Source organism: Phallusia mammillata, chromosome 3 (assembly GCF_965637545.1).
Source record: "Phallusia mammillata chromosome 3, kaPhaMamm4.hap1.1, whole genome shotgun sequence".
Lineage (NCBI taxonomy): Eukaryota > Metazoa > Chordata > Ascidiacea > Phlebobranchia > Ascidiidae > Phallusia > Phallusia mammillata.
Window position 1 is genome coordinate 28,235,292 of NC_137254.1, and position 17,268 is coordinate 28,252,559.

At 36.4% G+C, this 17,268-nt stretch overlaps 1 protein-coding gene and 1 long non-coding RNA gene across 3 annotated transcripts; both read right to left on the minus strand.

Moving 5' to 3' along the window:
• Positions 1 to 222: 222 nt before the first annotated feature.
• On the minus strand, positions 223 to 1,168 carry LOC145219149 (uncharacterized). 2 transcript variants are annotated; one of them, XR_013857866.1, is made up of 4 exons: positions 1,072 to 1,168; positions 880 to 942; positions 644 to 708; positions 223 to 331 (listed from the first exon to the last, which is right to left on the minus strand). It is a non-coding gene; the product is annotated as an uncharacterized LOC145219149 (long non-coding RNA). The 2 variants fall into 2 exon arrangements; XR_013857865.1 differs by lacking the exon at positions 223 to 331 and adding an exon at positions 397 to 498 and having other exon boundaries at positions 1,072 to 1,167.
• A 954-nt stretch (positions 1,169 to 2,122) lies between these two features.
• LOC145220675 (solute carrier family 2, facilitated glucose transporter member 5-like) lies at positions 2,123 to 16,455 on the minus strand. The gene is made up of 14 exons (XM_080087900.1): positions 16,266 to 16,455; positions 15,300 to 15,404; positions 15,145 to 15,225; positions 14,951 to 15,069; positions 14,753 to 14,877; positions 13,739 to 13,854; positions 12,937 to 13,099; positions 12,141 to 12,328; positions 9,005 to 9,118; positions 7,689 to 7,799; positions 6,564 to 6,636; positions 5,237 to 5,364; positions 4,322 to 4,452; positions 2,123 to 3,770 (listed from the first exon to the last, which is right to left on the minus strand). Exons 1-14 carry the CDS (start codon positions 16,302 to 16,304, stop codon positions 3,674 to 3,676), a joined length of 1,590 nt encoding a protein of 529 aa, XP_079944026.1. The 5' UTR covers positions 16,305 to 16,455; the 3' UTR covers positions 2,123 to 3,673.
• Between the last annotated feature and the right edge of the window lie 813 nt (positions 16,456 to 17,268).

Here is a 17,268-nt window from a genome sequence, read left to right on the forward strand (position 1 = left end):
ACTTTTCCGTTGTGACTTTATGGTCTCCGTGACACTTTCGTTCCGATTCCGATATTTTCCTGTAAACCCAAAGCAGAAGCAGTACCACGAATTCACAAAAAATTAAACAACATCAAATTCCGTTTTCAACAAGTCAACATGTGGAGACGGCATAGTGCACTTTACACAGTCCCCGCATGCTGGTCCCACTATACATAATAAGTTAGACGCTTATATATGTTCAACTCTTATAGTATGTACTTGCCTATTATTTTAAGCTCCGTGTTGCAAGATCTCGCATGCCACTTCAGTTGCATAAAAGGACTTTCATTCCATTACTTCTTTGGATAAACTGAAACAAAATAAACTCGCTGCAGAAACAAGTATTTGAAAGTAACCTAATTACATTAACTTGCAAACAATATTCCGGTATCACTGCAAGAAGTAAACCAGTAAACCATCGATTCCATAAGAAAACTCCTGGGATGTTTACATCAGGAATGCATTGTTGATCCTACACTAAAAACAACAGGTTCTCAGTCCAGCGAATGAATGTGCACAATTCAGAGTAAAGTTTGTATCTACTATAAACTAATTGTTGTTAATTATGCAGAAATAAATGGTACATACACCCATTATATAAGCACCCAAGTCACTAACAAACCTTTGAACTTTTCCGTTATGACTCTATGGTCTCCGTAACACTTTCGTTCCGATTCCGATAATTTCCTGTAATGCAGAAGCAGTACCACGAATATACAAAAAATAAACAACATTAAACTCCGTTTGTAGCAAGTCAACATGTGGAGACGGCATAGTGCACTTTACACAGTCCCCACATGCTGACACTACTATATATTATAAACTACACACTTATTAATGTTCTACTAAGCTACTTGCCTATTATTTTAAGTTCCGTGTTGCGAGACCTCGCATGGCACTTCAGTCGCATAAAAGGATAACCTGAAACAATAAACTAGCAGTAGAAGCGTGTATTTGAAAATTAACCTAATTATATTTACTCGTAAACAGTGTGCATCCAAGTTTACTTCTACACAGACACCAAACAAGTTCGCTTAAAAACGAGATTACCTGCATCTTTTCCATTTGTAAGTCTTCTTTATGGGCAGACTCCCGTCCACACAGCCACCTTCAACACGAGCTGTCAAAGAAAGAATGATCGACCCCACGAGTCCAAGGTATGACGATTTCCTTTTTTCTTTTTGCTTTCGACCAATCAGAACGCTTGCTCCTAACACGTCACATAGGCGCTCTTTTAACTGACCAATGACAGGTGTTATTGCACAATTTGGTGAATTTCACTTCCAGCTAATTGATGGATTGCGGGAGGCACAGCCCTGGGTTACTTTGCATTCAAGGTTTCATGACGTACAGTTAATTTTTGTGACTCGACAGATTTTGTGAAAGGCGAGATGAGGTGTTGAAGGATTGGAATCGCACCTGTCTTAAACTGAAATCTTTTAACAAATATTGTTTTTTGTTTTCTACCTTTAATCAGTGGTGGGATTTAATTTTTTTGTCAGCCGGTTCTATCACAAAAGTCATACTTTTCACCCGGTTCTGTTACTTCTACAAAACAGGCTACTATCTGTAAATGTTTTATAAACCTTCAAGTTACTGAAAATTTTAACCAAGCTATAATGACATTTACTCTACTTTGCTATAATGTAAGGCTATGCTAAGAACAAGGGTCAATATGTTTCATAACGAAACAATCCTGAACTTGAAACTCGACCCAAGTTCTTACTTGGTAAATTTTACGATGGTATTTTCAATGCCTTTCAAATCCCATAACACAGCTTACCTCATTGTAAACATGTTGCTAACTTCTTTAACACGTCTTGCATTCAAACAATTGTTAACCATGTATACAACATGCTGCTTACAAGCCTACTGCTTGTCTACAGTGGCCAGTGTTCTACCTTTGTGCCTTAAGCATCCACGTACCAAACCGTGATCACTACAAATTCCTTACGGCGCCTGTTTGTGTTTTTTTTCGCCTAAATTATTAAAAATATCTATTAAGCTAAAAATAAAAATAAGCATTTGCAAAAATTTAGAAATATCTGTTAAGAATAAAACCATAGGTAAAATGTATCTTTTAACACATAAACAAATCCGGTACAATTGAAAATCGTGTTTGCGAAATATCATAGCGTGCACATAAATAATAATTTACTATATACCAATACATGGAGCTACTACAAAATCACAAGCGACCCAACAGACATAAATTTCACAACGAAACACAGCAATACAATGTAAGTACGTTTGATCGCTTGCAGTTGGAAATTACTTTTACGAATAAGGGCGTGATGGATTTGCAATTTTTATGTTTCTAATATATCAGAAGGGCATAAAAATACATGTAAAGTTTAAAATTGTGACTTATCTCTTTAGCTCACAGTTTAATGCTGTCAATCAAAAACCTCAATTTCTTAAGCACTTAAAAAGTGAAATGTAAAAACACGACGCACCAAAGTTGGTGATGACCATGGCTGATTTAAGAAAGGCACCGTTAAGATATTATTTTTTTTTCACTTACATTTTTGTGAAATTTTTTCTGGTTTATATTGTGCACCAGGTGGCGGTAATGGGTTACGCACACGCATAAAAACAGCAATATTGTCATTATTGTGTGCATTTTTCCAGAATGTGTTGCAGTATGGCACGCGGAGATATTTGTTCGTATTTTTTGCGTCCCCTTTGAACCTGAACGCACACACAGACACATAAAACTTTTACGCTGACAACCATAATTACAACAATAATAAACAACTCATAGCTAAGGTAAATGTATGTAGGTATGCGCTATGATATCTGATTGTGTATATTCTATTAGTGGCTAAAATTTAAGGCAAAACATCGATTTAAAATACTGCTGGCTACAATTTTTAGCTAGGTATTGGATTAAATTTTGCATCCCCATAAACCCAAAAGTTAAAATTGTCAGTATAAAAGTAAAGTGAATATTAGTGTATAAGTGTAGAACGCTTTAGCGTACCAAAAAAGTGAACATGAAAAAGTGTAACAAAGATTGTTCTACAAAATGTTAAAAGTTAGAATAGCCCAGGAGTGCACAACCTTTAGGCCATGTCGGCCACATCACTAGTCCTTATCTTCTCAACGACCGCCCAGTGTCCCTTTGTTGTATATTAATGGTGTAGGTTTTATCTATAATGTCTTATCTATTAAGTCCAGATTGATTTTAATTTTATCCATCGATTTACCTGAACGATTTGGCAATCAGTCTAAACAGTATGCTTGCACATTAAAGGCGTAGAATAAGTCTGGCGACTACTGGCCGGTATATTATATATTTTTTCATCCCAGCAAAATCAATTCAAACCAGTTTTTTTAAAGCTAAATGTCTAGCAAAAGAGTTTTAAATCATTCACACAGGTGTTAGTATTATAACGGTCGCATAAATTGAACTCCATAGCCGCATGTGGCCGTCCGGCGTAAGGTTGTGCACCCCTGGAATAACCTATTGCCCGAAAAAGTTAAAAAAAATATTTGTGTACACGTGTTTAGGTATTGTCACTAAACGCCGGAAAAAAATGTGTACGTTAATTTATCGCCCAAATCGCTGTGTAAAAGCACGCATGCAGGGACGCAGGTAATACATAAAGTTGTGTTGTTTAGGCTTTCCTGTGTAACCGTTAGGGGGCGCTCAAACTTGCTGACTGCTATTGTTGTCCATGCTTTTAAGAGGAATCTTCATAGAGCTTTCTTCACCATTGCCTTCCGATGCCATTGGTACCTTGTTGCTATAGAAACGAAAGGAGACAGTTTATTAACTGACGAATCACAAACGAGAAATATCCTGAACTGAGTTGTTTTGTTTGTTTCGAAACTGTGTGAAATACCTCTCCTAAAATGCCACACTACATTTATCATAGTACGCCAGGCCCTTTGAAGGCGTCATACCGAATCAAGCCGGTCTCCTAAGCATTCCCATATGGAAAGGCAAGGAAAGACTCCAGTCGTAGGTTCGAATCCCACCGCATGTCAGATTTTGTTTACCCTATGCCTTGTCATATGGGAATGTATGTATGAACGCTTCAGGGCTGATCCCAGAACGTGTGTATGTTCATCTTCGCTACATTATACATTTACCTTCAATGCCATGGTATTACAACAACAAAAAATAGTCAAACCCAAACAAAAATATAATCGTGTTTTTGCGTACTAACTAAAAGCGTTTCTGCCGTTTTGACTAAGAAAGTAATAAACACATGGTTAACTACACAACTTGTAAATAAGTTTCAAGAAGATTGTTTAAGCTTAAAAGTGCCGTGAAAAAACCTTGGAATCTTACCGTTTTGCGAATAGATTGCTGATTTGTTGAAATGTTTTTCCTTTCGTCTCTGGCATAACGAAGTAAAGGAAGACAGTGATTCCAATGCACACGAACATAAACAGGATGAACACGTAAGGCCCGGTGAGTTTCTGCACACACAAAAAACAGGATTTTAGGTGAGTTGTCCAAGAATATCCAACATTAGGACTGGCTGGTCTGAAATTGGACAAGAATGAGCCCTCTTAGGGTCCAGTGTTTAAAAAAAATAAAGCCTCTAGGTCCGAAAGTTTGTAAATTTGCTATACAAATGAGGCAAGAGTGTAGTCAAGCCTTGTTTATTAAACTTATTAGACCCGACAAGACCAGTCCGACTAACAACTCTGATTCAGATGAGCAACGAGCATCAGAATATGCCATGCTCGATACCTAATAGTGAGGGCTTAGCCGAGCCAGAACCGGAGTACTCGGTACCGAGCATGTTTAAGATGCTCGGTGCTCGGCCGAGCAGTTGCACAAACTGACTCGAGCATCAAATTTTCATATTCATGCCAGCTAACAATGTTCAAAAGGGTATACAAGAACAAAATTGACTGTACAGCTCAATACATCGCTGGGGACGTAAGGGACCTTGGAAAGCTACAAAACTAGCGTGGAATCGGGAAGGTTTGTGACTTCACAATGCACAAAGCACCGAGCATTAACGTGAGATGCTCGGCGTTCGACCAAATAAAACATTTGCAGTTTCAGCCACCTCTCGTGCAAATTCCGTTACAATTAAGAGCAATAAATCGTTACAGCAAAACAAAAAAGGCTTTGTTTTTGGCTAGGAACGTATTTTTGTGCAGTCGGAAAACTTTTCATTGACTCCACAACCCTGGGCTTGGCCCATCAGTAGTCATTAGGATTGTTTCTTTGGATAAGTATTGAACTTACAGCAACTGCTGGGAAGCTGATGCCAATAATGAAGTTACAAGTCCAGTTAAGAAGACAGGCGACCATGAATGCGGAAGGACGTGCGGCTTGACGGAAGAGCTCAGCAGTGATCAACCAAGGAATTGGTCCTGCGGAAGAGGGAGGTTGTTTAAGTAAATGGAATTGCCATACTTATCTACAGTTGTTACTTAAGCCTATCCTGCCAATACATTGTCACCAGCTGCACTGATGAGACTTTATAGGTCGAAACAGAGTACACTGTCCGCAGCTTATGCAACATATATTTACAGGAGCTTTTTAAGCCGTATGCAAGTTTTTTTTAAGTGAAAATAATAGTGGATTGGTGAACATTTGCAACAAAACTTATTTATTTTACAGGTTATCTGGAATTTATGCTTGTTATTGGGCAAGTTCAGTGTTTTTTTAAGGTGTGTTTAAGGACCGAAACGGTCCCCCAAATTTCTCCAGCGGTTTCCCAAAATGGCTATTTTTTGGTATTTAAATGAAACACTTGCGGTCTCTTAAAACCACTTAGCGGTCACCCAAACCAAACCTTAAAAAAACCTGGGCAAGTTTACTTCTTTTTTGCTCGATTGTCAAAAATAGGATTCTGGGTGTATCGAAAAAAGCCCGATTTGAATATGTATTGTATTTTATTTGTAACAGCTAGCAAGGTATGTACAAAATCGAAGCAAGCCAATGTATTTCCACAACACAAAAGGGCGACTTTAGTGGAGACAGGCACCTGCGTCTCGACCCAGTAGACCAAAGGTACAAAATAAATTACTCTCCTGGCCGCAAGTATTTTGCCGGAAATATGCGTCGTGCTTCGTACAAGCTCCAGGCTATGTAAGCTCGTCAAGAGGTATTAGCGTGAAATTGCCGAAAAACTTCTCGCCATTCAGCAATAAAAACGATTTTCATGTGAAACGTTTTACTCGATGTAACGCGTTTTCAAAATTCATCAGCAGTTTGTTTGGTTTGGGTAGAAATTGATCCAATTGTCATTGAAAAAAAGATGGGCTTTTGCACACTAATGTGGTTGTTTTACGTTTCAGAATAGGCATAATTTGTATACCACTATCACGTATTTGTTGCATAGAAAAGACAATACAAAATCTAAAGTTATTTTTTGCGTGAAAAATATTGAGTGGCACGAAAGCGTTGCCACTGAAAGACTTGCTATAAGCGTTTTTAAAAAAATTGAAATCACAGTAAGACATACTAGTTTCAAAACCACACTGATTCCTATAGAGGGAAGTTTGCGTTTTGAAACTATAGACCTGTATTTTAGCGACTATAAATTTTTAAAGGCTTGTGGTCTTACCTGGTCCAACAGCAAATCCAATAATGTAACCAATAACACACGCGATGCTTAGATATGAAATCCATCCTCCACCCTGTAACACAGTGAAACAGGTTAACAGGGTAAAAATGTGTGTTAAATATGATTGACATTACAAAGCAGTGGAATTTAACCTGCATTCAATGCACCGGGATTTGAAAGCTGTATAAATTATTTTTGTGAAAATTTTAATTTAAAGGGCAAGTGGTGAAATGATTTAAAAGAGTTTCGCAATATAACATTTGCTTTACAAGTATATTTGCCTGTAAGAGTTGTGTACAGTGTTAAATGTATGTGCTAAGTGCAATAAGGTTCATACAAGTCTGATACTGCTTTACATTGATTTGTGGCTGGAGTTTACCATGTAAGATTGTGCAAACAAGTCAAAGTCCAATGTGTCTTGTCTTACATTAAATACTGCTGAGTTTTGGTTTAACCCACGAAGTATTGATCAAAAAATAAATTGCCAAACATTTTATCAAGCTCGTTGGCCAATTTAAGATGCATTTCCTATCACGTGAGTGAAATAGCTAATCAGATTGGAGACTAAATTTTCATGTACTTTCATACGTTATATTTTGTCTAAAGCAAATATAACAAACAGCTAGAAGAGTGGCTTAGCACATATTGCCAGTGCACATACACTATGGCTCATTTTAAAACGTTTTTAAATTTCTATCCTCTACACTTGTTTTATATTGGGTCCCATATTAGCCAAATGTGTTTGAAACCTTTGTTTGTTTCTGCAAGCAGAAACTCATGGGTGGGGACACAGGCAAAGTTGTAAATAATGCAGAATCTGAGATAGCCATCACCAAGTTTGTAGCAGTTGAAACTTGGCGATCAATATTTTTGCGTAATTAATCACGCATTATGGAGTGCAAACTTTATGTTTAACGAACATTATTGCAGTATTTATTTAAACTGTATTAAATTGCCCTGTGACAGCGTTGAACTACATTAAACTGCATTAAATTGCATTTATGACAGCGTTGAACCACATGCGTTTTTCGTTTGTGGTGCTTGGTATCATAAATAAACGCTTTACTCTTTGGGGTCTAACGGGGTAACCGCTGGGAGGAACGAGTGAAACGAAACAGTACTTACCACGACATTGAGTAGGTTGAGTACAACAGTCATTGCAAGACACCAAAAAATCATAGTTCCAAATCCCCAAACCATTAGCTTCTTTCGTCCAATACGATCTATAACAGCAACCTGAAATGGACAAAGCGTTATTAAATGTGCCAAAGCTTGCTTATGTGAAGCAAAATTATAACTTATGTCTTACATTTGTATGTGTCTATTTGTGTAGTATGCAGGTTATTTAAACTGAACTGTATAATTTTACAGCTAATTAGTGCTATTTTTTGAAGAATTTATTATTTTTGATACAATTTTTGGACACAATGAATGCATTCGTTCCACCTGTTTAATGGTGAGCTATTTGTTTGAGCCTGATTTTGATAGGGTGCAGTACTACATGTTTGTTTTTAATAAAGACTTTACAGATATCAGTTGAAAAATTTAAACAATGCAAAATGTTTTTAACAGTTTAACAGTAACCACCGTGTTAGTCATATATCCAGTTTGCCATTTTTTTAAGGATTTCGGGCGAAACTCAATGTGACATGACTCTGAATCATTTGCCTGTTATTTTCACCGCAAAAGCCTAAAGCTACAAAACAAGTTTTACTACGACCGTAAGTAACGCGCCGACAAAACAGTCGGACTGGAATTTCTAGTGCGCTAAGCGCTTGATTCGTCGTTTTAAGTTGATCCAATGACACGGTCGCGCCAATCGCTTGATTTTGATGGTAAGCTTTTTGTTTGAGTCTGATTTTTATTAGGGTGCATGTTACTACGCCGTTTTTGTTGCTTTAAATATTGAAGACTTCCATTCAAAATTTTAAACAATGCAAAGTTTTGGAGTTCTGAGTAATCTTATTTGACCTTTTCACTACTGTTTCGGTCTTTGTTACCGGGCAAATTTTTGAATGGTTTTGGGCGAAACTTTATGTGGTGTGAATCATTTGTCTGGTATTTTCACCGCGAAGCCTAAAGCTACAAAACAAGTTTTACTACGGTCGTAAGTACTGTGCCAACAAAACAGCCGGACTGGAATTTCTAGTGCGCTAATCGCTTGATTCGTCGTTTTAAGTTGATCCAATGACACGGTCAATTAAAATTCCCAGGAGTCAATTAGTTAGTGTTTGTTTAGATGATTTGGCAGAATTCTGATCAAGCGAGAATTGACGTGGTATCCTACTTCTAAAAACTCGTCCGAAATCTGGCTCCCAAACAAAATGAAATTTCCCACAAATCGATTTCTATGTTGACGACATATACACATTATTGTTGTTTCCATAACATGTTAATGCTGTTTGTGACAAACATAGGTGGTATTGTTAAGGTTTACTCACCGAGACAATGGTCATTAGAACGTTGACAACTCCAACACCAACTGAAGCCATATCTTGTGGGTTTCCTTCAGGGATTCCAGCTGCATCAAAAATCGTGTTGGAGTAGAAAAATACCTGGAAACAAATAATAACAAAGAATGTATTTTTTACCCTGTGGTTTTTTAACAAAGTTTTGGTGAGATTTTTTGAAGGTTATGTGTGTTAAAAGGTGAAACCTTGTTTTGTACACAATAAATTATCAAGGCACTTATATAGTCAAGATATACTGTCATTGGTTGGGTCTTTTTGGTTTCTTTATGGTTTTCACATCCCAGAGTTATTTACCTTGTGCTGAAATTGTGTATGACCATGTTTGTTTCTTATGGATGGACACTTTCTTTTAGGGCACTTATAGTTTCAACATATTAGTCTATTCAATGTTATATCTAGCAGTTGTTTTGAGTGGTTAAAAACACAAATAAATTTGATTTCATAAATTCTTTCAATTATGAACCTGCTCTGAAAATTTTGTAATCGTTTTAAATCTGAGCAATGATAAAGAGTGCACAAAAATACACTGATTTCAAAATACGTCGACAGAGTGGGTTTTTCATTCTCTGCTGCCTACAATAGGGTCCTAATTTATTCATGAGGGTTTTTTCCACTGTTTCCACCGAACAATAGAGTAGAAACCGCGTTTTTATGGCAGTTCCGCCGAAATTCTCTACATTGTAAAGGCAGTGGTATTACGAAAATAAAACGCATCCACAATCAAAACAGAAAAGGGGGCGTGGCTCGTTGTGTATTTGACACGCCCATTTTTGTCCTTCCGCACTATTTGTGTTTGGTGAGGTCGAATTTCGTATTAAACGATCAATCAGTTGTTGTTTTGAACAGGAGAGTAAAAAGCGCTAACGAAAAACGCATTACATCGAAAGTGGGCTTGGCTCAATGAAGAGAGCCGATTGGTCGGTTTAAATCACGTGTCTACCACGTTGGCACTGTGATAATATCAGCACCTAAGGCGAAAACGAAAAGAGCGTTTATTAAACAGACCCACGAAGAGTGAGTCATGGACAGGTTTGGCAGGTTTAACTCCTTGACTTTTATTGCCTTTGCCGTTGTTGGTGTTTGCTTATCATTTTCTCGAGAGAGCCACTGACGTGTTCCATTTATATGAACCGGATAAGACGCGGTGTTACGCTAACCTTATACGCCCCCTAAATTCAGCCAATTGGAGCCCTCCCGCCCACACAGGCACATGACACGTGTATGCTACAGGTTAAAGTGAGTAGGGGTTTTTTAGTCGTGTCTATGTAACCGTAACACTACTCTATGTTCTAAACGCTTCATTTCTTATGTTAAGCTGCGTATAAAATTTATATTTATAGCCATTGAGAATTGTTCCTTTTCAGGGGACTGGGGGTAAAAAATACAGGGCAAATTGGGGGTTAGGTGACAATGCACAAAATCAGTTCTTTTGTTAACAGGTTTCGACCTGTTTAAATGCCTTTTTTATGAATGTAAGACATTACCAGGCCAAACTTAAAACATTAAGACTACAAATTGTAAATGAATTGACCAGTCCTAATTTTTGCCTATTTTATACTCATCAAAAAAATGTTACGCAACGAAAATATATTTAACATTTAAGTTAATTTCATAATAAACTTAAAATAATAAAATCTCTGTTTTGTTTCGTCACGCAACAGACTTGTACAACCGGAAAAGCTCGGTAGTATAGACACAAGGCATTTGTTCAAGTATTATCAGCGCAATTTTGCGGCAAGTTAGAAGTCCTCTTCTATTGTTGTAACAGCTGTCAGTGCTTGCCTTTGCGCCAACTGTTCGTTTCGTGTTTCGTAGAATCAGAAGCTTGTAGTACTTACCGGATTAAATCGTGACTATTGAATTACAAGCCAATTCCGCTCACAGCTTTTAACGCAATTTTTTCGCTTTAAATTTCAGTTTCGCTGAACGTATCGTTTTAACATGGGTTCAAATCCAACATGTGCCTTTTAAAACAGTGGTTTTGAAACTTATCCTTGTCAGTATCCCTTTAAAGTCACTAACCAGGTTACGTACCCCATATTACACTTTCAACAAAGTAACACATATTCCTTAACGCAAATGATACAGAACGACGGTTTCAGTAATGGATTAAAACCATTAAAAGCAAGGCTAAAACTGACGACCATTGTGTGACTACAAAACAGTAAAACCAATAGACTTGGATTCTATTTGAATATGGAAATGATGATGCCTTTTAGGCGAAATATATATTCCTGCACAAAAACGCACTGATCTGGACCAGGGATTTTATCGTTTATTAGTTTTACTGTCCAAATGATAAGGCTTTTTGCACCCCCTAGGAACAGGTTTAGAACCAATGTTTTGGAGCTAGGCAAAATGATATGCACCAATTTTGCACTTATAACTATGGCGGTTATCATTGTAAAATTTTATTAGTGGTTTGTACATATACCATAGAGAATATAGGGCCTGGCATGTCATACTGTTATATTGTTCAAAGGTTCCGAAAAGCGTGGGCACAGAGTAATAATACTCGTTCCCAGAACGTCCTTGCAAAAAGGATATAACTGAAGGCTATTGAAATCACACAAGCTTCACAATGTGCTGTGTTGTCACACTATGTTTTGATTTTGTATGTAGTAGTTTTTCTCAATAGTTTTATATCCGAGGTGTTTGGTTACACCACTATTGTAAAACTGGGTTTCTTATAAGCTTTAATAAGACAAAATGTTGTTCAGTATATATTGGGGGGTCAGATAGGCACAAAACTTTGACTAGTAAGGAATACTATAACTGTCCACGCTTAAAAAAAAGAATTAAAAATGCCTTTTCTTTTTTATAATTCCTTTTTTGAGATGGGTCTAATGTCAACATTTGGTTATCTCTTTAATGACAGTACATATTGTAACTAAATGCCTGTCTAGTTAAGAGAAAAAACAAAAACTAACACAACATATGAACAGTTAATATATGAAGAACATTACCATAAAGATAGCAAAAATCTATGAAAACTCTGTTAAAACATGTAACCTACAAAAAGGTTAGATCATTCATTTGCTTTAATGGGTGCTTTATTCTTTTAGGTTAATTTAAAAAAACATGAAAAATATTGGCTTCCACTTACGGCATTGATTCCAGAAAGTTGCTGAGCAACCATCATCAAGAGAACAGTGATTAGTTGCCATCGGACAGACCTTTCACGGAACAACTGAATGATCGTCATTTGACCTTCGGCAGCCTGTGATGCGGCCTCTGTTCTCATTTCATCCATTTCACTCACAACGTTGTCGGATCCCCGCAATTTTACCAACACTAAAATTGAAAGGTTTTGACCATTACAAACTCATGATGATGATGTGTATAAAATGTAACAAGCATAATGATGTGTAAAAATGTATATAAAATGTTAAATGTATTAAGCTGTGTGGTGATGTATTAAGCTGAGCTTGCATATGTGTCACCTAAAAGCTATTTTGTGAACAAATGTCATTAAAATGTGTTGTACTAAAAAGTTTCAATTATTACAAACTGTGTGGTGAAGTATTAAGGCAATCTTGAATAAATGTCTCAAAATATTTTTTGTGCATGAATGTCATTGAAAAGTGTAGTACTACTACATGAATTTCCTTAATATATGAGTTCTATTTACACTTGTGTTGGTGCTGGTTTTGTATGTTTGTAGGTATAATGGCCTTGTCTGCTAAGATTCATTTAAAGTTTGACATTCACAGTTGTTTATGTCTAAGATAACACAGGTATGTTCACAGCCCCAATATTATCAAATTTATTAGGTACAGTATATAGTTGCTTATTTTGAGCCTTCTTTTTTAGAATTCAATTCTCAGGAACCGCATGTGATAGTTATAGGTGATATTTTTTAAAAACAAGGTTATCTATTATCGAAATTGAGGTCCACCAACCGTTTCTTGCTTCATCCTCTTTCTGTTGATCAATGAGTAAAAATCTTGGGCTTTTTGGCATAAAAGGAATGCTTATCATCTGTAGGACAGATGGAATACAAGTAAAAGCCAACAAGTAGGGCCACATTTGTTGTGTTCCAAGCATTGATTCAAGACCAAGTAGCTGAAAAAGTGTAATGTGTCCATTTTAAATAAAATATTAAAGCAGTACGAAAAAAGCAGTTTATTATAATGTGGAAGTTGAAGCACATAGCTATAGACCCGAGTAGTGTTTTCTCTCTTCTCTTTTCTCGTTTTAAGTTTTATCCTAGACAAGAATTTTTGTTGCACCTTACAACATTCTTGAGCTGTCTGGACGAATGCTGTATTTAAACTTGAATAAAATAGCTAATATTGTAAATAGCTAACATTCCACTATAAACAAAACTAATATTATGTTTGTTTTGTTCAAGAAATTACAGTGAAATGTCTGTAAATTATATATTAACCCACAAAACTATAAGTGGTAAAACATTTCAACAAAGAACGTTTGCACCCTGAAACACACAAATGACGCCACAGGATTAAGAACCACTGGACCACAGTATGAAAGCTATTGCAATTTGACACCTTTTATTCTCTCAGTTAGTCAAAGGTCATTGGACCAACAGTGTTGGAAAAAGGCTTTTTTGCAGTAGTAAGAACTGTTGTAAAGCTGAAATAAGTTTTATTTAACTTGTCCAAATGGTTTGTGGACTATATGTTTGTGCATATACCAAGGAGCAAATGATGCCATTATCACAAATATTGGGAGTTAGCTTACCTGTGCAAACAAAATGCCAATAGTAATCAAAAGTTGGTTTAACACACCAATAGCACCTCTCCATTCTTTTGGCGAGATTTCTCCAATGTACATTGGCACAATACCAGTTGCAAGACCTTAAAAAATCGTAAACATACAAAATTGTACATATTCTTTTGTTAAATAGCAATGAGTGAGGCGTACAAATTCCTGTTATTTTTAATCATGAATGACTATCGTTAGTTTTAAACAAAGAACAAAGGGGTGTTGTATAATTCAAGGAGGTGAATGAAATGTGAACCCGTATACCCCCGTTGTGTAAAAAGCGTGGAATATTATCTGCCCAACACCTAACCACGCGCTGGGGCAGACAAAACATTTCACCAGAGCTTTGTTTAATTACGACACATTAGGAAGGATAATTTGTAAACACACATCACTGGGCATTCATAAACTTACGACTGTTTTAAATTTTGCAACATACTTTAATAAAGATTTATAGGCAATAAAATTATAACCTACACTATTTAATAGTTATAAATGTATGATGGTATTAATTAATTTGCTGTAAAGAGTATTATCAAATCCTAACTAATTAAATAAAGCATGGACAAAGAAAATACTGAAAAACAGTTTAAATTGTTGTCTGTAAGAAAAGAAAGGATAACAAAAGGCCAGACAAAAAGACAAAGCATGGAAAGACATTGTCCAGTGGGCAAATTCCAGAGCACAAAAGATTCTGTCCAGAATAGCTCTAATCACAAAGCCATGAAATTAGGTCACTGGATAGCTTGAAACGCTTGCTGGACTTTCAACTATTTCCCACAGTGAAGCCATTGTATAGTATAATGATGACACAAGTAAAATGCTGACTTTTAGTGAAATTGCTTACTCCAGAATAAAAAGCTTTTTTATCTGATGTAAGTTTTTGTTACACTTTGAAATCACTTATCTTTCTATAAGGGTAGATTCCAAGACATGCATTACAACATCATAAATATAAGTAATAGTCTCACATCTAAAAGATATGTGTACCTGCAAAAACACCAATAAAGAAGCGACCAACAATAATTAGCGGAAAACTGTTTGCTGGTTTTGCAAGTCCAAGACATAATGCTGCAACAAATGAGATGATGTTGTTTACCATGAGACCTCCCCTCCTGCAAAACAAAGTATCCGTTTTTTAACATGCTGTTATGAATGGGTAAATAATTTGGAAAAGTAAAAACTGACCTTCCGAATTTCCCAACAACAGGTCCAACCAAAAGTGACCCCAACATTCCTGCCAATGCAAAAGCAGACACAGCTATAGCGTACATGTTGTCACGATAGTTGCCACGCTCTGTGTCTTCCTATTGGACAAAACCAGAAATTGTTGTCAATGAGATCGTTATTGTCTTGTGTTATCTATATTTTTGGACACTTACAACACATGTACGAGCGTTTGTTCCATTTGTTGTGCTGGTAGAACACACCGTATCATTTCCGAAATAAAAGTCTTTGATTTCCTGTTAAATGTACCATAGCTTGTATTTTGGTTTTTACGGCATTGCAACATACACTTTAATACAAAGCAACTTACATCTGCAGGGGCATTGACAACGGCTATGTTGTATCCATACTGAAATGAAGCACCAATGACTGACATAGACACTCCAATAATCAGGGATAGGGTGGCTTTGGGCTTCTAAAGTTTAAAGAAAAGCAACGTTAAAAACTGCAGATGTAAAGGTTATGTCAGGGCATCAGAATTTATAACATTACTTAAGCATACAGTCTGCAATCCTGTAACAAATTGTTTGCGGCATGTTTTACAACCATGTCAAGCAAGGGACAGTGTGTGAAAAACATCGGTCTCAGTCGTATATTGTAAGTATATTGAAGGCTTGTAAAACATTTTAAAGCCAGTGAAACCCATCACAAAAGTTGGAATTTTGAAAATGTTTTAAAACCAACTTAGCTATATTGTTTTTTATCCTGGTTGGTTTACAGCTCTATCCTTTCATTGATTTGCATTATTTATAAGCCTATTGAGTTTTTCACACATACGTTGCTGTAAAATCTACAGATTGCATAAAGAAGATTCATTGAAAACTCATCATCCTAGTCAACGTTAGCCGTTTTAACTCTTTCTAATAGCTGATTGTTTCTTACTGTTCTAAAATACTTCTTACCTTTTTACAACACTCTTCACATCCATTTAACAACTTATCTATATTGAAGTGCTTTTCAACTGTGACTGTGCCAGGGTCGCCTTTCTAAAAAAACCAACCTGTTTGGTTCATGGAAAACTCATACTAACCTCGCTTTCAATCATTAACTAACTGAACAAACTTTACATCTGTTTGCTAACAATAAAGTGACAAAACATTTGTTGGTCAACTTAATATCAATATTTGCTTACACACCACAGAACAAGTTCTTCTAAGATAACAAAAAATTCCCTAATTTACATAGTGTAAAGTTTATAAAATAACATTCATTTCTTTTAACAATTTGACAGCTAGTCACTACTCACTACTATATAATATTAGTTAAATATACTTACAACAGCATATTGATCCACAAGATGATCAGATCCAGACATTGTTGACAGTTTAAAATTTGTCTTCTTTAAACAGCGGCTTTGCACCACTAATAGACCACTTGTAACAAATAAAAATCAGAGCTTAAAGACAAAATTTCGGAAAATAGAGCACTTTTTTAAATCCTTGAAACAAAAGCAATAATTTTAAAACTTTTCGTTTCTTGGGGTTTTCTTTGATTTAATTTATTCTTTATGGAACGATACGAAACTTTTCAGGGAGTGCTAACAGCTCATTCATTCATTCACTATTTTACTACGGACATTGCCAACGTGGTAACAAAAAGAAAAATAATACCACGCTCGACACGCAACCCCAGTCATCCAAAACGTTCTGACTTCTGATGTAGAAAAAGTTGATGCTTTATTTAAATAGTCCTTGTTAACCAATGAGGTGTGAGAAAAAGGGGGCGTTTTCGATGACGTCACGTAGCCGCTCTTTCATTAAATGGCTTTACAGCGTGGAGTTGAGCTCATTTCGCTTGGTAAAGGGGAATAGAGATTTGATATTTTGACATCGCAATAAAATCTGGTCCTATACAACCAAAATCTGTTATGCTGCCTTTGAATGATGCGCTTCATAAGCACAAAAGGGCATTTGGGTCGTTTATATGTATATACTGCTAGTGCGGAAGAACAAACGGAAGGTCATAAAACTTATCAAATCACGTAATGTAAACACTTCCGCAATAGTAGCCTAAACACGTTCTCAAGTCACGTAATTTCCTACCAAGCGAACTGGACATATCACGTAGCTTCAAAAGTGCCAGATAATGTGAGGCCGAGAGACCTCAGGTCTACGTGACGACTTTACACTTGCTTAATCGACCTTGGTGCTTTGACGTCATACGCGCGGACGTAATTAAACGTGACGTAGAAGGGGGAATGGGAATTGTGAATCGACTAAATGGAATGTTTACGGACGTCTATCTTTGGATTGTTTTTCAAAGTAGAGAACGGTGGACTG